Source organism: Tenrec ecaudatus, chromosome 17, assembly GCF_050624435.1.
Source record: "Tenrec ecaudatus isolate mTenEca1 chromosome 17, mTenEca1.hap1, whole genome shotgun sequence".
Taxonomy (NCBI): domain Eukaryota; kingdom Metazoa; phylum Chordata; class Mammalia; order Afrosoricida; family Tenrecidae; genus Tenrec; species Tenrec ecaudatus.
The window spans coordinates 1,721,971-1,747,095 of NC_134546.1; the positions used below are offsets into that span (position 1 = coordinate 1,721,971).

General features: G+C 40.0%; 1 protein-coding gene across 4 annotated transcripts in view; it reads right to left on the reverse strand.

Moving 5' to 3' along the window:
• CCDC88A (coiled-coil domain containing 88A) overlaps positions 1–25,125 on the reverse strand; it is a 128,822-nt gene that overhangs the window by 83,416 nt on the left and 20,281 nt on the right. For all 4 annotated transcript variants that reach the window (XM_075535648.1, XM_075535647.1, XM_075535646.1 and 1 more), the window contains exon 3: positions 21,213–21,321. In XM_075535648.1, coding sequence (XP_075391763.1) covers positions 21,213–21,321 — 109 coding nt within the window. The remainder of the gene's footprint in view (positions 1–21,212; positions 21,322–25,125) is intronic.

Here is a 25,125-nt window from a genome sequence, read left to right on the forward strand (position 1 = left end):
ATGGAAGAATATCCCATGCTCGTGGATTGGAAGACTCAATATAGTAAAGATGTCAGTTCTGCCAAAGGCACTATATAAGTTTAATGCTATCTTAATGCAAATCCTATCGTCTTTCTTCAAAGAATTGGGAAAACTGATTACCAACTTCATATGGAGAAGGAAGAAGCCCAGAATTAGCAGAGAACTCCTCAAGAAGAAGGAGAAAGTGGGAGGGCTTGCTTTACCTGACTTTAGCATGTATTATACAGCCACTGTGGTCAAAACAGCATAGTATTGGTACAATGACAGATATTCAGACCAATGGAAAAGAACTGAAAACCCAGAAATAAATCATCAGCATACAGATCTTTGATAAGGGCTGAAAAAAAAATCAAATGGGAAGCAGATGCCCTCTTCAACAAGTAGAGCTAGAAAAAATGGAAATCTACCTGCAGAAAAATGAAGCAAGATCCTTATCTCACTCCATGCACAAGAATAAACTCAAGGTGGATCACAGACCTCGAGGTAAAACCCCGAACTATTGGGGCCATCAGCGAGGGAACTGGGACAAACCTGAGAACTTTGGCGCAAGGAATAGACTGACTATCGGGAATAGGGTAGGACACAAACACAGAGGAGGCACAAATTTACAAGTGGGATCTACTGAAGACAAAACACCTGTGTACATTGAAAGAATTCACCAGGAGAGTAATAAGAGATCCCATGGACTCGGAAAACATCTTTAACAATAATGCATCAGAAAAAGGCCTTATTACTAAAATCTACAGTACTCTCTTAGTTTCCAGAAAGAAAAAAAACTAATTGACCACTGAGGAGGCACTGTGGCAAAGGACCTGAACAGAAGTTTCACACAGGCAGAAATCCAAATGGCCAATAAACATATGAGGAAATGTTCCTGATCATTAGCCATAAGAGAAATGCAAATTAAAACAACGAGATACCACCTAACACCCTCAAAGAGAGCACAATTCAAAAAAGCTAAAAGCAACAAGTATTAGAGGGGCTGTGGGAAGATAGGCACTCTCTTCCACTGCTGGTGGACCTGAAGGTATATACAGCCACTGTGGAAATCAATTTGGCAATATCTGAAACAGATGGAAATAGAGCTACTATCTGACCCAGCAATCCCCCTACTGGGCATATACCCAGAAGAGGAAAGACAAACCACGGCCAGACATGTGTGCTCCACTATTTATTGTGGCACAGTTCACAAATGCAAGGAGTTGGAAAAGAGCCAAATATGCATCACCAGACAAATAGATTAAAGAAATGTGGTACATACATACAATGGAGTACTACGCATCTCTAAAAAGCAACGATGAACTCATGAAGGACATCACTGTATGCTAGAAACTAAAGGAAATTAGGCTAAGCAAAGTAAGCCAAGCACAAAGGACAAGTACAACATGAGTCTGCTGAGGTAAGCTTAAAAATGCAAATGAGGATAGGGAAAAGGTTACTGTATACATACATTCCTGGGGTGAAGTCCAGGTAGTATGGGAGGGGCCAGACCCAATTCAGGGATACATATGGTACCCAACTAAAAAGGAGGGGGAAAGGAAGGAAGGAAGGAAGGAAGGAAGGAAGGAAGGAAGGAAGGAAGGAAGGAAGGAAGGAAGGAAGGATGGACGGATAGATCGGTAGTGGGGAAACAAGGCACTAAGCCACCCAAGGGGAGGGTGTTGTTTCTATCTTCACAGGAGAGAGGGAGAGGGACCAAACATCAACCTGGAGTGCCAAGAAGTGAATGCAACCTACCGGAAACCTTTAAGAGTGGTCTTCGGCACCCACTCCCCTCCCTAAAGAAGAATTCACTTCATAAGACAACACTGAAGCTACAGCTCAGGGAGAGGGGTGCATCTGATCACAGCACACAGAGCAAAGGAAGAGGGAAGGAGAGTGAGTGGAACACATCCTGGCCCACCAAGCCCCGAGGACCATATACCTGCTCAGAGTAGCTAATGCACAGAGAGGACCATAGGGCCAGCCCCACTCCGAGACACAACGTCCCTCACTGACCCATAGTGCTACGAGGGACAACACTGGAGGCACAGTGCAGGAACTGTGCCTGATCTGACCTCACCACACCAGGATGTAACGCTAAGTGCATGTAACTGAACATCAAGGGGAGCAAAGCAATTAAGTTCCCGGGGAATACTAAAAAAATAGTCTTTGGGGCCAGGGTGTGGCACCCCATCAGACTCGACCAGAAAACATTCTTAAAGGCCAACAAACAGACCTAAACTATTTACAGGGTTTCCTTTTTTTGTTATTGGTATTTTTTCCTTCTGTTGTTTTGTTTCGCTGTCTTGTTTTTGTGCTTATTGTTGTCTCTGCATATCTATCTAGATAAGATGGGAGGGATAAACAATCAGGAGAAGCAAACAATGGGACCAACGGTTGGGGGGATATGGGAGAAGGGGAGGTGGGCAGGAGGATGTGGGTGTTAACAAACCCAGGGACAAGGGAACAACAAATGATCTAAAATCGATGGCAAGGAGGGAATAGGAAGCCTGGTAGGGCTTGATCAAGGGCAATGTAGCCAAGAGGAATGACAGAAATCCAAGTGAAGGCTGAACATGAGAGTCACACAAGAGAAAAGTAAAAGGAAATAAAGGAAGGAACTAGGAGACTAAGGGCAACTTATAGAGGTCTAAATACTGGCATGTACATATGTAAACATATTTATATATAATGATAGGGAAATAGATCTACGTAGATATATTTCAAGTATTAAGGTATCAGACAGACATTAGGCCTCTACTCAAAGTACTCCCTCAACACAATTACACTTTGTTCTAATAACCTAGCATTCTGTGATGCTCAGCTTCCTGACATGAGATCACTGAAGGGAAAATTGGGTCCCTACGAAAATGTGATGAAGAAAGCTGATGGTGCCCAGCTATCAAAAGACAGAGCATCTCGAGTCCAAAAGGATTGAAGACAAACAAGTGGCCATCTAGCTGTAAAGCAACAAAGTCCACATGGAAGAAGCACACCAGCCTGTGTGATCATGAGGTGTCGATGGGATCAGGTTATCAGACATCAAAGACACAGAACAAAAAAACTTATCAATGTGAATGAGGGGGAGTGCAGAGGTGCAACCCAAAGCCCATCTGTAGACAAGTGGACACCCCTTACAGAAAGGTCACAAGAAAGAGACGAACCAGTGAGGGTGCAGTACAGAAACGATGAAACATACAACTTTCCTCTAATTCTTGAATGCTTCCTGCCCATCACTATCATGATCCCAATTCTACCTTATAAATGCGGGTAAACCAGAACACATACACAGGTATAGATAAGTGATGGAAACACAGGAAATCTAGAACAGATAAACCCTTCAGGACCAATAATGAGAGTACAGATACCAGGAGGGGAAGGGGAAGGGAAAGGTGGGAGAAAGGGGAATCAGATCACAATGATCTACATATAACCTTCTCCTTGGGGAACGGACAACAGAAAATCAGGGAAAGGGAAATACCGGTTAGTGTAAGACATGAAAAAGTAATAAATTTATCAATTATCAAGGATTAGTGGGGGAGGGGAGAAACTGAGGAGTGGATACCAAGGGCTCAAGTAGAAAGAAAATGTTCTGAAAATGATGATGGCAACAAATATACAAATGTGCTTGACACAATGTATGTATGTATGTATGTATGTATGTATGTATGTATTTTGAAAAGAGCTGTATGAGTCTCCAATAAAATGATTCAAAAAATTAAAAAATAAAACACATGATTTTTTTTTTTTAAGTATCAGAACAGAAAACCGACTACAATGTTCGAAGTATAACCCTGCCCCCTTACCTCCCGGGGACAAACAGAAAGTTGTCCAAACAGAGACAGTAGACAGTGTAAGATATGAAAATAATAATTTATAATTTACCAGGGGTCTATGAGGTGTGAGGGTAAGGGAGGGAGGGGTAAAAATGGGGAGCCGATACTAAGGATTCAAACAGAAAGAGTTGAAAAATTATGATGGCAACATATATACAAATGTGTTTGATACAACTGATATATGGATTGTGTAAGAGCTGTAAGTGTGTCTCAGAAACCCAGAGGGGCAGTGCTACCCTGGCCTATGGGGTTGCTAACGGCTACAATGGGCTCAATGGCAGTGAGATGTACACACTTACCAAGCAGTCACTGTCCTATTACATAAGTGGAGATTTTAAAAATCAAAGCAAGCACTTTTAAATTCTCTCAAATTAAGAAATGCTTGTGTTAATTCAAAAACTTTCCAGAGTAAAGATAGTAATAGTCTTTGACACCACGTATTCTAGTGTGAGATGAGTCACAACTGACGACTTCATCAACTAGGAACCATCGGCACATTCACAAGCCAGTCTGGCTTATTGGTTTAGTGGGCCCCGACCCTTTTGGGAGTCGAATGACCCTTTCACAGGGGCCATCTACTACATCCAGCATATCAGATATTTGCATTACAATTCATAACAGCAGCAAAATTACGGTTATGAAGTAGCAATGAAAATAATGCTATGGTTGGAGGGTCACCACAACCTGAGGAATGGTATTAAAGGGTCACAGCATTCGGAAGGTTGAGAATCACTGCTCTAAAACATTCTAAGAGAACACATTAAGTCATAAGCACCGCTGTCCAAGTAAAGGCCAATCTTCAATACACACACCCCTTTCTGTCCTTCCTCAGCTGGCTCCCCACCTACCTGACAGCCTCAGCCTCTTTGCCACAAAGAAGAAAGCAGTATGATAGCCCTTCATACCACACGGCATCTCTAATGACTTCACGTGCTGATAAAATTTGATCTTTACAATATAGACTTTAAATGTTTTTGGACCACTCAGATTACCATAATAAACTGCCAACTTCAAAATCCATTTTCAGTTCATCTAAAAATGTACTCTAGTACGAGTGGAATTTGAATGTCTGGTAGAATATAAATGCCTAGGCTTAAATGTCAGCTCTGTGATTGACTTATATATGTGACCTCTGTGGGGAGGGTAGACAATGAAACAATAAATAGAAGTAGTATTAAAAATGATTATGATCATTAAGCATTGAAGCTAATGGGAAAAGTTTACCTTTATTTTAATTTCTAATTGTTCATTTTAAGTTATGTTAGGTAACTGTGACACAACTAAGTGTGATTTAAAAACAAACACAAGCAAACATTTCAAATTCTCTATTTAGTTCTCCTGGTGGGTTACGCATTAGGCTGCTTACTAAGGAAGGACCAGCAACTCAAACCCAGCAGCTGCTCTGCAGGAGAAAAGACCAGGCTTTCTGCTCCCACAGACTTAAAGCCTCAGAAACACACAGGAGCAGTTAGTTCTACTCTGTGCTACAGAGTAGCCCGGAGTTAGAATCGACCAGATGGCAATGAGTTTAGTTTGATTATTCAAATTGGGAGAATCCTGGTATCGGATTTTAGCTTGGCTGCCCGGAAAGACTGGCAGTTCAAACACAAGAGCCGTGATGTGGAAAAAGACGCATCAGTCTACTTCCACAAAGATTACAGCTTTAGAAATTCTGTTGGGCAGTTAGCCATACTGGGTCCTACAGAGCCTCTATGAGCCAGCACAGCCTGACAGAAAGTGAGTTTCTTTGTTGAGTTTTTCAAATCAAAGAGAAAGCCTCCATAACATTTCATCAGAGCACTAAGTTAGATAGCACTCATTTCTGACAAAGGTCTGGGTTCACTTTCCTATCCTAAACTGCAGTCAGCAATAAAATCCCATGACTAAAACCACACATTTTTGTAGGTTAAATATGGTTCAATGACAATACCTTGAGAGGTTCACCAAATCTGTTTTTAAAATTCAATTCTCATTTGCATTTGTCACACTATAAATTTTTCCCTACATCTGTGTTACTAATGAAAATAGAACTATTTTACCATATTGTAAGAGTCTAAAGAAACAAATTAAATGATTGGAAATCAAAAGAAGAAAGATCTGCTCAAAGCATCAAAACCTAATGAGACATAAAGCAATTGTTATAAACCAGACATAGGGTCTGGTTTTCCCTGCTACTGAATTTTATTAGTAATCCACATGTCACTTATTTTAACAGATGCTGAGGAAAAATCTAAAAAGTATCTGCCTTCCGTAGTAACTAGAATAATGGTACTAGATCCGATTTTATTAGTGACATTATTTCATGCAAAAAGTTTCTAATAAATTTAGATTTCCTCGTTTTAAAGTGTTTTTCCCCCTTTTAGACCTCAAATGATGTAGAACAGCAATGGCAGTTGAAGAATTGTTTTGGTTTTTAAATTTTTCATTTAGTACTTAAACTCCATGCAATTTAATCAAGTCCAACACTAACTCCCAACAGAGGGATAAAATGAACTAATATGTTACATGTAAACTATGCCAGTATGAAATTTACTCTCACCCTCACTTGCAAGTGAAAGATGGAACTTGAGTACAGAACTGACACACTGGAATTACGGGGCTAGTCAAAACTATAGAAAGGGTCATGGACCATCAAAAGAACAAACAAATCTGTTTTGGAAGAGGTACAGTCAGAATGGTTCCTAGAATCCAGGATGGCAAGACTTTACCTTCGGACATGTTATCATGAGAGACTAGTCCCTGGAAAAAAGGGCATCAGGCTTGGTAGAGGGTTGGTGAAGAAGAGGAAGACCCTCAATCAGATTTACGGACACAGTGGCTACAACAATGGACTCCAACCACACATGGTGAGGCCGGCGCAGGACCGGGTGGGGTGCTACTCTGCCAGGGCCACCATAACAGCATGGAACCGAGAATCACTCACAGGAATAAAAGTAGCTTCATAAAAATCACACCTAGTTAACCTACCTAGCACATTTAACTTATTTTCTGCTATAAAAGTTTTAAATACTTATTCTTAAGATGAAGAGATGCTATTTGGAAAGGTCTGAACATAATAAAGTTTATGTACATATTCTCTGGTAATCTAATGTTCTCACATGACTACCACATTGTTCTTATGTTATTTTGGTCAGTTTCTTACTTTTCTATATTTTCTAACTGCTAGAACATTAAGTTATATATAAGTCATGCCCTGTTCCGAGTCTACATGGAAGAAGCACATGAGCCTTTGTGACACAAGGACTGTAAAAATTATTACCCAAATCTGAAGAAGGGAATGGTAGCTGAGTTCACATTGTGGACACCTGGTTTGCAGGTTATGGATGACAGTGGAAGCCCACAATCCATTTGCAGGTTGCAAACATCGATTAAGTCTCCAGCAAACCTCTGTGATCTTAATTGAGGAGTATGAATAGCCCTGTCACCAGAGAGCACTGAAAGTCCATTATGCAAGACAAATGCTAAAATGTAATATATTATTTGATTTCCCCTGACGCATTTTAAAGTTCTTTCATTAAAAAAAAAAAAAAGGTAAAGGGGAAATACACACGGATGAAGCCCCTGGAGAATTTCTTCTGACCATGGACCAGTGGTGTGAATTGCCTTGCTAACATGCAGAATCCCCAGGAAAGCAGATCACCGAAGATGCACTTAGGCTGAAAGTTAGTACCTTATAGTTGATCTCCATTATGATTCATTTAAATTTGTTTTAGTTTTTAATATTTCCTGCTTTCCTTTCAATTGAGGCTTGTATGTTTTACTGAGTTATTCTTCTAAGTTTTGGGGTATTTTTCCTGTTTTTCAAAATGTCTTCCAGTATATGAAATCCCGGATAAGCATATCTATAGAGACAGTAACAGTAACTGCATTAATGGCCCCTTGAGTGTACGGCCGGGGAAAGGGTAGGGAAGAGCTAATAGTGATGGGTACAAGAAGGAAGAAAAAGTTCTAAAACTATTATGGTGATGATGGTATAACTCTTCTAGATGTAACTGGATTATTTGTATATGTGAACTGTATATGAATAAAATTGTGGAAGGAAAAAAGTTAAAAATGTTGTGCACTATTACCCCTAATAAAATGTAAAAAATAACAAAAAAAAAACCATATGGCTCTTAAGTTTATCTACCACGACTGAAAAGAGATACAAAAATAGCTACCACCCGACTTAAACAAATCTCGTAGGGCATCCTGTCAATTTTCTTTTCATGTTGGGAATCATTTGTAAGATGATTCTGGTTTTTTTTCTTTTCTTTTTAAAATCATTTTATTGGGGCTCGTACAACTCATATCACAATCCATACATCCATCCATTGGCACATTTGTTGCCATCATTCTTAAAATAAATGCTTTCTACTTGAGCCCTTGGTATCAGCTCATTTTTTCTCCCTCCTCCACAACACCCTCCATCACGAACCCATGATAATTTAATAATTATTATTTTTGTCATGCTTTACACTGTCTGACATCTCCCTTCACCCACTTTTCTGTTATCTGTCCCCAAAGAAGGGGGTGATATAGAAGTCATTGTGATCAGTTCCCTCTTTCTACCACACCTCCCCCTTACCCTCCTAGTATCTCCACTCTCATTATTGGTTCTGAGGGGTTATCTGCCCTGGAATCTCTGTTTTTGCAGTTCTTATCTATACCAGTGTATACATACTCTGGCCTAGTCGGATTTGTAAGGTAGAACTGGGATCACGATAGTGGGGTGGAAGCAAGCATTAAAGAACTAGAGGAAAGCTGTATTTTTCATCGGTGCTATAATGCACCCTGACTAGCTCGTCTGCTGCCCAAAACCCTTCTGTAAGGGGATGTCCAGTTGCCTGCAGATGTGCTTTGGGTCCCACTCTGCACCCCCCTCAGTCACAATGATATGATTTTTTGTTCTTTGATGCCTGATACATGATCCCATCGACACCTCGTGTTCACACAGGCTGGTGTGTTTCTTCCACGTAGGCTTTGTTCCTTCTCAGCTAGATGATGGCCTCTTGTTTACCTTCAAGCCTTTAAGACCCCGGATGCTTTATCTTTTAATAGCCGGGCACCATCAGCTTTCTTCACATTTGCTTATTCACCCGCTTTGTCTTCAGCAATCAAGTTGGGAAGGTGAGCATCATGGAATGTCAGTTTAATAGAACAAAGTGTTCATGCATTGAGGGAGTACTTGAGTAGAAGCCCAATGCCCATCTGTTACCTTAATACTAAATCTATAAATGTATGTACATACAGCTATTTCCCCATCATCATATATATATGCACATATGTACATGCCTATATTTTGACCTCTATAAATACCCTCTGTGTCCTAGTTCTTTCCTCTATTTCCTATGACTTTCCTCTTTTCCCACTATCATGCTCAGCCTTCATTTGGGATTCAGTAATTCCTCTTGGTTACATTGCCCTTGATCAAGCCCACCAGGCCTCCTACACTCTCCTCCTCACAGTTGATTTTGGATCACTTGTTGTTCCCCTATCCCTGGGTTTGTTAACACCTACTTCCTCCAGCCCATCTCCCCCTCTCCCATGCTCTCCCCCACCGTCAGTCCCGTTTTCTCCTCCAGATTGTTTATCCTGCCTATCCTATCTAGATAGACCTGCAGAGATAATAAAATGCACACAAAAAACACGACAGAGCAAAGCAAAGCAACAAAACAAGAAAAAAATACCAATGACCAAAATAAAAGAGAAAAGCCTGTAAATAGTTCAAGGTCTGTTTGTTGACCTTTAGGAGTGTTTTCTGGTCAATTCTGATTGGGTGCCATGGCCTGACACCAAAGTATTTTTGGAATTCCCAAGGACTTCATTGCTTTCTTCCTTTGCTGTTCTGTTGCACGCCCTTAGTGTTTTGCCTCAGTGTGGTGGAGTCAGATCAGATGCAGTTGCCACACTGTGTTTCCAGTGTTGTCCCCATGTAGGGCAATGGGTCAGTGAGGGATGTCATGTCTCGTACTAGGGCCAGCCATATAGTATACTCTTTGTGCATTGGCTGTTCTGGGCAGGAATATTATCCTCAAGGGTTGGTTGGCCAGGATGTGTTCCACTCCCTCCCCCTTCATTTGCTCTTATGTGCTCTGATCAGATGCACCCCTCTCCCTGAGCTGTAGCTTCAGTGCTGCCCTATGAAGTGAATTCCTCTGGATGGAGGGGGATAGGTGTCAATGTAGTTAGGATTAGAGCCAGCCCCAAAGACCACTCTTAATGGTTCCTGGTAGATTGTCCTGTTGACTTTTCTCTAGTTCTCTTATCAATCATAAGTCTTTCTTCCTGTTCCATGCATGCATTTATTACTACGAAACTTCCTCTGATAACTGCCATTGCTGTGACACGTAAGTTTTGGTACATTGTGTTCTCATTCTCGTTGGGTTTCTAGAAATTTCCTAATTTCATCTCTGATCTGGGCTAGTACACACTCCTCCTTTTGCAATAGAGTTATTCATCCTCCAATTGTTTGCTCGTTTTTTTCATCTTCCTTTTGTTGATTTCCAGCCTATGGCACAGTGGTCAGAGAGAGAGTTCTGTATGATAACAATATGCTTAAATTTAATCTTAGAATATTTGCCATGTGAGCTTGAAAAGAATGTGAATTTTTTTGTTATTTAGATAAAGAGCTCTATAAATATCTATTATATCAAATTGTCTAGTTGTAGTGTTTAGATCTCTAGCCACCTTGTTGAGTTTCTTTCCCTGTGATCTATCTTTCTCATAGAACGGTGTATGAAGTCACCTACTGTAATTGTTGAGCCTGTGATTTCTTTTCTCATCTTTTGGAGCATTTGGTTGACTATTCAGCAGGTCTTTCATTCTGGGAATATATGTTTAAAATGCTTAGTGGTTCTTTATCTACCATTCCCTGTAAGATGACCCTGGACGTATAAGACACCATGAAAATATTGAAGACATAAATTTTTCTATTTTAACCTGCCCAAATTCACTTTTCCTTAGTGCATGTCAGAAGGAATCCTGGTGACATGATGGTTTAAACATTCAGCTGCAAACCAAAAGGTCAGAGGTTCAACTCAGCAGATTTGTGGCCTTGAGAACTCTATGAGGCAAATCATACCACACTCAATCTGAGTGGGAACCAGCTTAAGGGCAAAGGGTGGAAAATCATTATAATCCAAGTGTACTTAAATAATGCACCTCAAACTCTCTATTTGATTGGTTGTATGATTAAGAAATTGGTTGTATGTATAAGAAATATTTTAAATCATTTTTATAAAGACTTCTGGAAAACAAACAGGATTTCCAACAGGTGAAGAGAGTTAAATTATTTGATTTCATGAACTTGAAGTCTCATCTAGTAAACCATGAATGCTATGTCTATCTTGATAATAAACTCACTGCCATCGAGTCAAACAAAACTTCTCATAGCAACCCGACATAGGGTTTTTGAGGCTGTAAATATTTGTGGGAACAAACGCCTCACCTTTCTCCTGTAGTGCATTTGATGGATTCAAACCACTGGCCTTGTAGTTAGCATCCAATGCTTACTGGACAGCATCAGCAGGTTATCTTTTTGACAATATATGAGAATTTTTAAAATTTACTTATTTAATTCTGTCTCAAGATAACTGATCTATTTTTAAGACTAATTAAAAGTGTGTTAGAATATTTTATGGAAAAAAACATGAAATATTTTGGGGCTGAGGCGGCAAGCTGGCTCAACAGAAAGCACACTAGGGAGTGACAAGGGAGGGATCTAAGCCCTCAGTAAGGCTGTAGGAGTTCCTGAGTGACAAAAATGGCTAATTACTTGACCCCAGTGAAAAACCGACACTGTAAAGTCACCCAACAGCAACTAACAGTAATTTTTTCCCGTAGGTCTCTTAAGTAAGATGGACAAAAGTTTAAATTATGATGAAGTTGTATTAAAACAAAAAACTCTTTTGCCCTGGAGTCGATTCTTACCCCCCAAGGCTACAAGATGGAGTAGACTTGCCCCTCCGAGTTTCTAAGGCTGTAAATCTCTATGAAAGCACTCTGCGTAATCTTCCTTCCAGAAAGCATCTGTAGGTTCAAACTCCAAACAGTACTGTACCCCCAGGGCTTGTCTGATAAACACAGACGTGTCTATTACCCAAAAATATCCAATAAAATATTCCAAAAAACCTTAGCACACCTGAGAAAACTCTATTATTGATTACCACCTTTGTTAAAAAGCATGCAATACGAGGTTGGCGATCCTGACAGCTGCAGATAGTGCTATGTAATCTGTCATGACCCTGAACTAGTCCATTGGTATTCAAGACTCATGAGAAGAACAGGGTATAACCGACCCTGCAACAAACAAGGAAATATTTATGAATGTGTCTAAATCAAATGGTGACAAGGACAAAAATCATCCATTTAAATATCATCTAAGCTGGCGTTTCTCAATCTTGGTACTAATAATAGTTTAATCTGAATAACCTTGTTGCTGTCCAAAATTCCAATCAGTGGTTTAAAACAGAATATTTACTACTGATGAGAAGTAGGCAATTTTGTAAACTAGAGAGAGTATCTGGAAAAACATATTCAGAATGAAACACCAAGCTTGGCAACGTAAAAGAAAGCTTACTGAAATGGAGGATGAGCCAGAAAGCCCAACATACAGGGTAAGTCTAAAAGCACTGCTACAAAAGCATACTCACTACCTTCATGACATGAAAATATCAAGATGTCAAGCTAACGATCTCAACATATCCTCTATCTAAGTCCATACCTTTCCAAACAAGGCTTCCATTTCTCTAACCCTTTCCTGAAGAAGTCTGTATCCTGTGAGTCATGCCAAAACAGTACTCTTGGCTTCCACAAGGAACTCAAAGCATGCTCTTTTAAACACTGCTTAAGTTTGGAGACAAAGTTTGAAGGGGCAAGATCAGGGGCATAGGGAGAGTGGGCACAGGGTTCTTAGGACAGATGAGCAAGTGCATGGTCACAACAAAAAGTAACTCCTTCTATGCAATTTTCCTAGCCGCCTTCTCCCCGATGCCCTTTTCAATTTTCCTCAACTTCTCTCTAGTACGTGAGCGATCATCCTGTGTCCCCAGAAAAAAATCTACTGGGATTACCCCTCCTGAGTCCCCCACAAAAACCGTCGCCAGGATCTCTGAGAAGACCTCGTTTCCTCAAATTGAACTGGCCCAGAAGATCCCTTCAGAGGTCACTGTTTTTGCTTAAGTTTTATTGGCATGTAATTCACGTATAATACAATTTAATGTCATAGTAAGTAGGGTTACGCAGGGATCACCACATTCAATTTCAGAACACTGTCTTCTCGGACTCGTTGTTAGCTTCCCGTTTCCCCACAACCTCCCCTGCCATGCCCTTGGGTAATTAATAATCCGGGTACTGTTTCAAGAGATAATCTATCTTGGATTTCACATAGAGAAAATCACACAGAACACAAATAGGAAGCGAGCAAAAAGAAAAAGCCAACAACATGATATACAAAACAGAAAAAGACTTCAATGGAGATGCAGAAAACATTAAAACTGAAAAAGCTTAAAAATAAGTCAAAATGTTAAGTCAAATAATAAGCTGTTACATTTTAACCTAACTACATCTGCCACAAGAGACTTCACAATGCTCTCTGCTGAGCACGGCTACTCACATGCCTGGACTACGGTCAGAGAGGAGTCACCAGAGGCTCAATCCATGTGGGGCCCTGCTTCCACTGGCCTTCAGCAAACTGGCTATTCAGAATTTAAGTTTTGATATGTTCCCTCCAGATTCGAAGTTTATTACTTGTAATCCTTGTGTCACACTGGCTGGTGTACTTCTTCCTTGTAGACTTAAATTGATGCCTCACTTAAATGGCTACTGCTTATTTTAAGACAATTCTTCAAGACCCACAAGCACTATTAGTTCTGAGAGCCAGGCATCACCTGATTTCTTCACCACACTTTGCCTATACCACTCAGAACTTCAGTGATCTCTGATTGTCTTTGGGGCCAGAGTTAAGGGTGAGCCCCAAATCCATTCATATATGTATGGTTTATGTATGTCTCTGGTTCAGTCATGATAAATCATGATAAAAAGACATCATTATATCATTTTATGATAGAGAACATTATAAATCACCCCTCTGGGTAAGGTAGATAAGGCAAAATCTATTAATTGTGTTATTCATTTAGCCAATGGTACATAACTTAAAATGCTACCAAGAAAAGGCTGGCTTTACAAAGCACAATACATTAATTGTTCACTTATACAGATTAAACTCTAAAGTGACTGTTTAATCATATAGACAATGGAGATTGATGAAAGGGGAAAAAATTCAGTAACACTCATTCACAAAGGTAAAGCCATGCCTCCCAGACTAAGACACATCATAAAAAGTAAGGAAATCATTGAAACAGTAACTGTATGGTACTCTTGGTTCACCATTCATTGAGCACACACCAAGCAAAACATCCAAAATGATGTCTGAAGTCCCTGTTTGAACTGGACCTGTTTGAAAAGCACAGAGTGTGTTAATGAGAACCTACCTGTCTGCAGCCATCCCCTAAGCAAGACATGTTTTAAAGGGTTTTATTTGGAATAAACCTGTGTGTGAATGAGTGAGACCCTAACAGTAATACGTATGGCTTTTCTTCATGTAATGATTAAGAAGAGCTGAAGATCAGAATGACAGAGTAAGGAAGAAAATACTAGAAGAAGCTACATTAAAAATAGCCAAGTCATTTCGTTAAGGAATGAAGACTACTGTAATAGGTAGGTTTGATGTGCCAACCTAGCCAATAAACAGATGTGGGATTAATAAGGTTGCAGTTTAATTGAAGGGCAAGGAGATAAATGGCTCCGCGAGAGTCACTTTTCTGTCTCTTTCTCTCTGATGATTAGGCCAGTGTGCAGCTACCTTAGCTAGTTCTCTGCCTCTACTTGCAAGCTACACTACCTGTGAGACACCCAACCTGTGGCCTGTGTCACTGTAGTTTGAGGTTCCATCAAGACTTGCTTTGCCACACTACTAATGTATACATCACTTTAGCTGGGGAATGTCAGACCCTGTCAGCTGGCTGACTGTTGGTGACCTTCGCTGCTGTTTGCTACCTGTGGCCATACTCCCTATATTGCTTTACAGAAGACTCAGCTGTCTGCTTCCTTGACTTGCACCCAGCAGCCTTTGTGAGTTGAACTGAGCCATTTGTACTGCTCTATGGATTAATTAGCTGTTTATTTTTTATGTTGTACATTTATTCTTTCTATCTATCTATCTATCTATCTATCTATCTATCTATCTATCTATCTATATCCTAAATCTTAAGTGTCCTGGTTTTGTTTTTCTAGAGAACCCTGTCTAACACAAAGACATTTATGTAGAGCAACACATATAAAATCCTGCTGGGATCTGTAAATTGAGTTTTCATTAGAAATAAATCCCTATTTCTTTCTTTTAAAAAAAATGCCAAGAAGGGGAGGGGGGAAGACTGTTAAGTAAAATATCAATAAAAATTTAAGACTGATAGCTGACTTTTCCGGCGTAAAGAGAAATTCAGATATAAATATATTAAATCTTCATTTTTCAACCTAGAACTACTTACCCAGCAAAATTATATTTTAAGAACAAGGATAAAATAAAAGTATTTTTCAGAAACACAGTGTTGAAAACATGCATGAGTAGAAAGAGGAAAGGAAAATATGTAGCTTTAGCTGACAAAACGCTGACTTTATTTACTTAATAGTACATTTAATATCACATTTATGTGATTGATAAAGACAGAATGGATGGAAGCCCAAAATACATTTGCAGGAGCTACACAGAAACTAAACTCCTGTGATTTCCCTCTAACTCAGTGGTTCTCAACCTTCCTAATGCTACCACCCTTTAATACAGTTCCTCGTGTTGTAGTAAGCCCCCAACGATAAAATTATTTTCACTGCTACTTCATAACTGTAATTTTGCTACTGTTATGAATCGGGCAACCCCTGTGAAAGGGTCGTTTGACCTCCAAAGGAGTTGCGACCCACAGGTTGAGAACCGCTGCTCTAACCATAATTGAGGGTGGCCAGCCAACTATATGGGATTAAATGATAAATCTAATTGACTGGTTAAAACCTTGTCATTTGATTTCCCTTTTGAGACACTGTGCACTTGATCCTGGTTTTTATTATTTTGTGTTGACCCCCCGCCCCCACAATTATTAGGGTTTATCTCTGTTGTGTTTTGTGATTGTTGGTAGTCTTGTTGACTCCACTAAGTATTTTTCTATGGTTTTCAGTATATGAAACCCAGAATAGTTGAACTTACAGGGTCAATAACTGGAATAAGGGTTGCTGAGGGGTATGGCATAGGAGTGGGGGCAGCTGCTATCAAGGAGTTCAAGTGGAACACTTTTTGAAACTGACTATGGGCAGTGATTATACAATATTGCTTGATGTGAGTGAACCATGGAAAGGTATGATAACTCGATTAGCTCCTAATAAAATGGTTTGGAAAAGAAAAAAAAGAATGAAAATAAAAGATAAAAATAGCATTTAAGTCCTAAAGGGGCAATGACTGTAAGTAAAGCACCCTAAGGTCACAGTACTAATCTATAAACTGGTAATGCTCTTGGTAACGTCTGGCCTTTGTCATGTTAAATACGAAAGGTATCATTTCTGGAGTAGTTTCCAAGTAAACAAAAAAATTTAAACTAGTAGAGAAAATAAAGTCTCCAAACTCAGCAGTCACTATACAACTATTACTGATAAAAGTTTTAATTCTTTAAAAGTATTTAAAACATTTTAAATCATTGCACCCAATCCAGTAACAGCTAGTTTCAAAGCATATAAAGTAAAACCTGACAAATCTAGCACCATAATGGAAGGTTTCAACCCTTTCTCCATAACTGATAGCTCAATAGTAAAATTAATAAAAATGAAAACGAATTGAACAACACAAGTAAGAAACATGTCTGCTCTAATTCTGTACCCCAACAACTGGAGAAGGCATATGAGTTTCAAGCAAATAGAAATTTTAATGAAAACATTAGATTCTAGATAAAGAAAAATAATTATTTAGATAAAAAAATTAGTATCATCCAGATCATATTACTTGACCAAGAACAAAAATGATGACTTGGAAAATACTATATATTTATAAACATTAAGCATGGTTCTAAATAATTCATAAGTGAAAAGGAATAGTAGAAATGAGAAAATATTTTAAAATAAACATTTAAAAAAAGAACACAATATATTAAAATTTTTTCAACCACGTGACTAGACTGGAAAACACTCGTAAAGGCCAACAAACAGACCCTTAACTATTTATAGGCTTTTCAATTTTTGTCAATAACTTTCTTTTCGTTGTTGTTTATTTTTTGTTGTTTTGACTTCCTTTGTTGTTTTGTTTGGCTTTGCCTGGTTTTTGTGCTTATTAATATCACTGAATATCTATCTAGATAGGGTAGGCAGGATAAGCAATTCAGACAATAAGAACAGGCCCGATGGTTCCATGGGAATATGGGAGAAGGGGAGGTGGGAGAAAGGAAAGGAAAGGGGAACCAACCAAGGGACAAGGAAACAACATGTGAACTAAAATCAATGGAGAGAAGAATGTAGGATGCCTAGTGGGGCTTAATCAAGGGCAAGGTAGAAGCGAGGAATTACTATACCCAAACGAAGGCCGAACATGATAGTGGGACAAGAGGAAAGTAAAAGGAAATAGAGGAAAGAACCAGGAGGCAAAGGATATTTATAGAGGTCTAAATATAGGCATGTACACATGTAAATATATTTATATATAACAAGAGGGGAATAATCTATGTACTTATATATGTTAAGAATTAAGGTTCCAAAAAAAAAAAAAAAGAAGGTTCCAGATGGACATTGGGCCTCGACTCAAGTACTCCTTCAACACAAGAACATTTGTTCTAATAATCTGGCATTTTGTGATGCTCACCTTACCTACACAATCGCTGAAGACAAAATGGATGTATTAGAAAATGTGGTGAAGAAAACTGATGTTGCCCAGCTATCAAAAGATATAGCGTCTGGGGTCATAAAGATTTGAAGATAAACAAGCGGCCAACTAGCTAAGAAGCAACAAAGCCTACATGGAAGAAGCACACCAGCCTGTGTGATTATGAGGTGTCAATGGGATCAAGCATCAGACATCGAAGACCCAGAACAAAATCATAACCAATGTCAATGGGGGAGGGGGTATTGGAGTGGAGATCTAAAGCCCATCTGTAGACAAATGGATATCCCCTCTCAGAAGGGTCACCAGAAGAGATGAGCCAGTCAGGGTGCAGTATAGCACCAACGAAACAGAACTTTCCTCTAGTTCCTTAATGCTTCCTTCTCCCCACTATCATGATCTCAATTCTACTTTACAAACCAGATTAGACCAAAACATGTACACTCCTACAGATCAGAGCCTGCAACACAGGGAATCCAGGATAGACAAACCCCTCAGAGACAACAATGAGAATAGAGATACCAGGAGAATAAGGGGAAGGTGGGAGGAGAAAGGGGGAATAGATCACAAGGATCAACATATAACCCCCTCACTGGGGGATTATCAACAAAAAAGTGGGTGAAGGGCAACAGAGGACGATGTAAGATATGAAAATAATAATCTATAACTTATGAAGGGTTCATGAGGGAGGGGGATATGAGGAGCTGATATCAAAGACTCAAATAGAAAGAAAATGCTTGCCCCTCATCCCGGGAAACGGGGCGCGGCCGGAAAGGCGGCCGTCCCCACGCCCGTCACGCACCGCACGTTCGTGGGGAGCCTGGTGCTAAACCATTCGTAGACGACCTGCTTCTGGGTTGGGGTTTCGTAAGTAGCAGAGCAGCTCCCTCGCTGCGATCTATTGAAAGTCAGCCCTCGACACAAGGGTTTGCAAAAAAATAAATAAATAAATAAATTTTTAAAAATTAAAAAAAAAAAGAAAATGCTTTGAAAATGATGATGGGAACATATGTACAAATGTGCTTGACACAATGGATGATTGTATGGATGGTAATAAGAGACGTAAGAGCCCCCAATAAATTAAAAAGCAAACGACTCCTACAATGACAATAAAACAGAAAAACCACAATTCAAAAGAAAGTAGAAGATAACAGAAAGCAGAAAAAACTTAAAATGGGTAAAGGTAAAAACAAATAATAATACATTAAATTTTAACCTAACTATATCTGTAGGAATTCCGTTTCCAATGCACACCTGGCTGAGGGCAGGATGGTTCACATCACCAATCAACGGTCTAAGATAATTCAATGGAAGCTTAAACCATGTGGGCTTTTACTGCCAGCCCTAGCCTTCTGCAAGGCAGGTGCTCAGAATTTAAGCTCTAATACAACTCCCTCCTCCTGCTCTTATTATTTACCATACTTGGATTACGCGGGACTGGTGTGCTCCTTCTGTGACATCTCACTTAGATGATTGCTTGTTTTACTGCTATTCTGTTTGATACCCTGGGCCATCTGATTTCTCTACCACACTTTGCTACAGTACCTGTTTATCTTCAGTCACACTTTCATGAGAGCAAAACCCTGAGCTGGGCCACATTTTAAGAATGAATTATTCTTAAATTAGGCCTTATGATTCAGTGTGAGTTCAAAATTCATTGGTGTATCTAAAGTTTATTTATATCCCTGGACACTAGGGGCATAATTAACTTGTTAAAAAATAATTTAAGTAACACCTATGCAGATATGTGGTAAGTCTATTTTTAAAATTTATTTAAAACATTTTATTAGGGACTCATACAACTCTTATCGCAATCCATACATACATCAATTGTGTAAAGCACATTTGTACATTCTTTGCCCTCATCAATTTCAAAGCATTTGCTCTCCACGTAAGTCCTTTGCATCAGGTCCTCTTTTTGTTTCCCCTCCCTCCCCGCTCCCCCCTCCCTCATGAGCCCTTGATAATTTATAAATTATTATTTTGTCATATCTTGCCCTGTCCGGCGTCTCCCTTCACCCCCTTTTCTGTTGTCCACTCCCAGGAAGGAGGTCACATGTAGATCCTTGTTATCAGTTCCCTCTTTCCAACCAACTCACCCTCTACCCTCCCAGTATCGCCACTCACACCCCTGGTCCTGAAGGTATCATCCGCCCTGGATTCCCTGTGTCTCCAGCTCCTATCTGTACCAGTATACATCCTCTGCTTTATCCAGACTTGCAAGGTAGAATTCTGATCATGATATTTGTGGGGGAGGAAGCATTTAGGAACTGGAGGAAAGCTGTATTCTTCATCGGTGCTACATCGCACCCTGACTGACTCATCTTCTCCCCTAGACCCCTCTGCAAGGGGGATCTCCAGTGGCCAACAAATGGGCTTTGGGTCTCCACTCTGCACTTCCCCCTTCATTCACTATGGTAAGATTTTTTTTTTTTCTGATGATGCCTTATACCTGATCCCTTCGACAACTCGTGATCACTCAGGCTGGTATGCTTCTTCCATGTGGGCTTTGTTGCTTCTGAGCTAGATGGCCGCTTGTTTACCTGCAAGCTTTTAAGACCCCAGACGCTATCTCTTTTGATAGCCGGGCACCATCAGCTTTCTTTGTAGTAAATCTATTAATAATATCATGAACCTAGGCAATGATGCAGATTTTATAGTACTATGTTTATATATATGAAAGCTTTTTAGACTAAAATGCATGGGGTATTCATTTATACAGGCTAAAACTTAACTGAACACTGTTTAAGAAAGCAATGAGGGTTAGACACAAAAGTAAAAACTTCAATCCCACTCATTCACCAAGACAAAACTACATCGTCAGGGCTAAGACATGTCACCAAAAAACAGAGAAAGTAAGAAAATAGAAAGCAGATGATAACCTTAAACTGTCACTTACTGAGCAACCTCAAAAGCAAGACATGTATACCAAAGTTCATCAGCATACCAAAATATATGCAATAGAGTGATTCTTGGAGGTAAATTAATATCCTTAAAACTGCTCACCTTTATAAACTAAATTATACATTCACTTATGCTTTAAAAAAAGACGGAATTAAAATATGCTCTTCTAAGGCATAATTTAAAGATGCTTAACAAAATATAAATCTCGTGAACTTGAGAACTATTTAATCAATAAAATAGAAAATTTGCTTGAATCTTTACTATCTCATAGGAAATAAGGTATTGTATGCATTGCTCTACCCAAACAAATGGAGCTCGCTACTGCTGCTGTGTGACAGAGTTGAATCTGACGCATAGTGGGTTTCCAAGGCTGTGCTCGTTATGGAGCTGGCTGCTGCTGCTTTCTCCCACTGGTCCACCTTTCGGTGAGCAGTCAAAAGCATAAACACTGTGCCACAGGGCTCCTCTTAATGGACTAGTACCTGGTATATAATAAGCATTTAATATTTGTTTGATGAGTAAGTAACATAAACTTATGAATACAGTTACTAAATATTCAATTTTAAAAACATAGCACTTACCTGGTAATATATTTTTATCTGTCTGACCAAAATGGATAGATTATGAATTCTGAGTGATGCATCATTGTTGACCTTTTGATTTACTCTCTGACTTTCCAATTTAGGATTACTGCAAGAAATTGAAGAATATATATACATTAATCCAAAATCACATAAAATATTTAAAATGTTCAGTTAGATATTGACAATCACTTTAGTACTTTTATCTTAAAGCAAATTATGTACTCATCTTCACAAATAGATGATCCAAAAGGATGACTACGGCACAGATCTGGGTACCTGATGCTCCTAACCACGCAGCTGCTGTCAAGTCAACTGGGACTCATGGCAGTACTACATGAGCCTGAGGAGAACTGCGCGCCACAGGGTTTTCAGTGGTTGATGGTTCAAAGTAGATTGCCAAGCCTTCTTGCAAGGTGCCTCTACCTGGGCTCAAAACACCAACCTTTCAGCTAGGACCTGGGTGCATTAACCATTTGCTTCACCCAGGGACTTTAAGGCAGTGGCAAAATAAATCTGAAATTCAAGTAACAAGAGCTTGGTGTTTCCTCTCCATATTCCAGGGATGAAACCTCATTTCTTTTACATCTGTATTTTCATCACTCAACATGAATTCATTTAAGTCAAGAATTAAAATATGGACTACGACCAAACAAATGCTATTTCTTTTTACTGGGTCCAACACAAAACAAGTCATCGCTACTGAGCAGTCTTTCCCCTGTGGGTCTGAACTGGCAAGCCTGGGTTGGCAGTGAGTGCTCTACCACAGCTCCACCAAGGCCCCTCCTTACTGAGAAGGTAATGAATGCCCCAGGGGAAAAGAAGTCATGCAGTAGGTAGCATGCGTGGCTGCTTTTATGTTGCTAAACCTGGCCAAGTCATTGAGAGCAAACAGCGAGAGTACTCTTAAGACAAAGTAAACTGAAACAGAAAGGCAGCCAAAGGTAGAACTGAGTAGACCTGCCCCATAGGATTTCCAAAGCTTCCTCTTTCTCCTGTGGAGGAGCAAGTGGTAGATCTGAGTACACCCCAATACATAACTCACTGCCCCATCAGGGCTCCTTTCTCCATGGAGTGAGAGAAAGAAATACTTAGATATTCATACTAAAACTTGTAAGCTCACAGCAGTACCTCTGATTCTAAAATGGACTCATTCTTGTTTTTTCTTTTCCCTGACACTTTGAAAACTCTTGTTTGCATTGTTCCTACTAGACTCACTTATCTGACTAATCCCCTGTGTGAAACCAGTCAATATCCCCATATACCCTCACCAATTTCTCATCCAAGTGGAAGCCATCCTCATCCATCACCGTCCTTCTCTATGTTTGTTCAAGCCAACTCGCCACACTTGGCCCACCTGCCTCTATGACACCCTCTTTACCTGGCTGCCTCAGATTCTGCAGGGATGCCTTCCTCAGCCATATCCTCACCTCTACTCCCATCTGATTCTTTCCCTTGTATGTATTAATGTGGTGAATTACACTGTTAAATCTCATGCTGAATTGTCTTCAAATCCTGAAGTATTCACTTCACTGCTTTTAAAATTCACTTTTTCATTAGACTAAGTCTCCTGAGAGCAAGGAGCCTTTTGAATTCATATCTTTACCTCCAATACCTACCTTATTTGGAATAAACAATGTTTTAAAATTTTAGAGTTTTTAATAAGAGGTATGAAAGTTTCCAAGCCAACAACCCACCTGCAGTCTGGAATAAACACTCCTTACCAATATTTGTGTCCCAAAGATCAGCTGAATTAACAGAACCCTGAACTACAACTGGAGAACTGCAGAACATGGCACAACAGTGGAGGCTTATCTGAGCTGTGTCTGATTTATGTTTGGTGTAAGTTAAGGGAAATAAGGGCTCAAGTCAGGACAGCGGAGGCAAGTGAAGCCTACACAGGGAAGTGGGTCTCTGAGGGAAAAGCACCAACCAAAATGATTTACAAAAGCCAGGAGACTACACACTGCAGGGGTCAGATACATGTGTCAGTCTGACCAGCACGCCCCCACACGTAAATACCAGAATGCTGAAAGCAAAGCCTTCTTTTCTATAATCAACTCTGGTACACTCTAAACAAAAAACACTTCTGTAATCATGCAATTCACATAGCATACATTCAAGTTTAGTGATAAAAAGGCTACCTGTTCGTTTACCATCACAATCAACTTTAGAGCATCCTCCTCTTTCTTGTACTCTGTATTGGTTCCTCATTTCCCCCCAACCTCCCCTGCTATATCCAAGAAATCATTAATCTTGTTACTGTCTCTAGAGATTTACCTATCCTGGATTTCATTAACAGAAAATCATTACCCAAAACCAAAACACCAAATAACAATAACTAAACATAGGAGAGAAAACCTTGATGAAAAAGTTCAAAACTAGAATCAATTTAAAATGGGTGAAAAGGGAGCTGGAATGATCCGGTGCATGTTTAGCAGTAAGAACAAATCCTCGTTGAGTGTCTGAAGTGTTAGTACTACTGATGATAAAAGCTCCATTTGCTGGAGCCACTCTTGTACAGAAAAGTATACTTGTAATTGGAGAACAAATTCAGAAATAACCCTGGTTAACAAAAATGTTAGCAATACCTATGATCTAACTCCACTATCACTGAGTCGATTCAGTTTCATAGGGACCCTACAGTGGTTCTCAACCTTCCGAATGCCACGACCCTTTAATACCATTCCTCCTGTTGTGGTGACCCTCCAACCATAAAATTATTTTCATTGCTACTTCATAACTGTAATTTTGCTACTGTTATGAATCTGGTGACCCCTGTGAAAGGGTTGTTCGACCCCCAAAGGGTAGTGACCCACAGGTAGAGAACTGCTGGTATAGACACAAATATTCCACTGGGTTTCTGAGGCTGACGGAAAATCTTCACGGAAGCTGAAAGCCTCATCTTTTTTTTTTTTTTTTACATTTTATTAGGGGCTCATACAACTCTTATCACAATCCATACATATACATACATCAATTGTATAAAGCACATCTGTACATTCTTTGCCCTAATCATTTTCAAAGCATCTGCTCTCCACTTAAGCCCTTTGCATCAGGTCCTTTTTTTTTTTTTCTTTTTCCCCTCCCTCCCCGCTACCCCCTCCCTCATGAGCCACTGATAATTTATAGATTGTTATTTTGTCATATCTTGCCCTATCCGGAGTCTCCCTTTCGCCCTTCTCTGCTGTCCATCTCCCATGGAGGAGGTCACATGTGGATCCTTGTTATCAGTTCCCCCTTTCCAACCCACTCACCCTCCACTCTCCCAGCATCTCCTCTCACACCCCTGGTGCTGAAGGTATCGTCTACCCTGGATTCCCTGTGCCTCCAGCTCCCATATGCACCAGTGTACAACCTCTGCCCTATCCAGTCCTGAAAGGCAGAATTTGGATCATGGTAGTTGGGGGGAGGCAGCATCCAGGATCTGGGGGAAAGCTGTGTTCTTCATCGGTACTACCTCGCACCCTGACTGACCCATCTCCTCTCCTAAACTCCTCTAAGAGGGGATCTCCAGTGGCCGACAAATGGGCCTTGGGTCTCCACTCTGCACTTCCCCCTTCAATTCACTATGGTATACACACACACGCACACACAAACACACACACACACACACACACATATTCTTTTTTTTTTTTACATGATGCCTTATACCTGGTCCCTCTGGCACCTCATGATCGCACAGGCTGGTGTGCTTCTTCCATGTGGGCTTTGTTGCTTCTGAGCTAGATGGCCGCTTGTTCACCTTCAAGCCTTTAAGACCCCATACACTATCTCTTTCGATAGTCGGGCACCATCGGCTTTCTTCGCCACATTTGCTTATGCACCCGTTTGTCTTCGGCGATCGTATCATGGAGGTGTGTAGCCAATTATGATTTTTTGTTCTTTGATGAAAGCCTCATCTTTCCCAGAG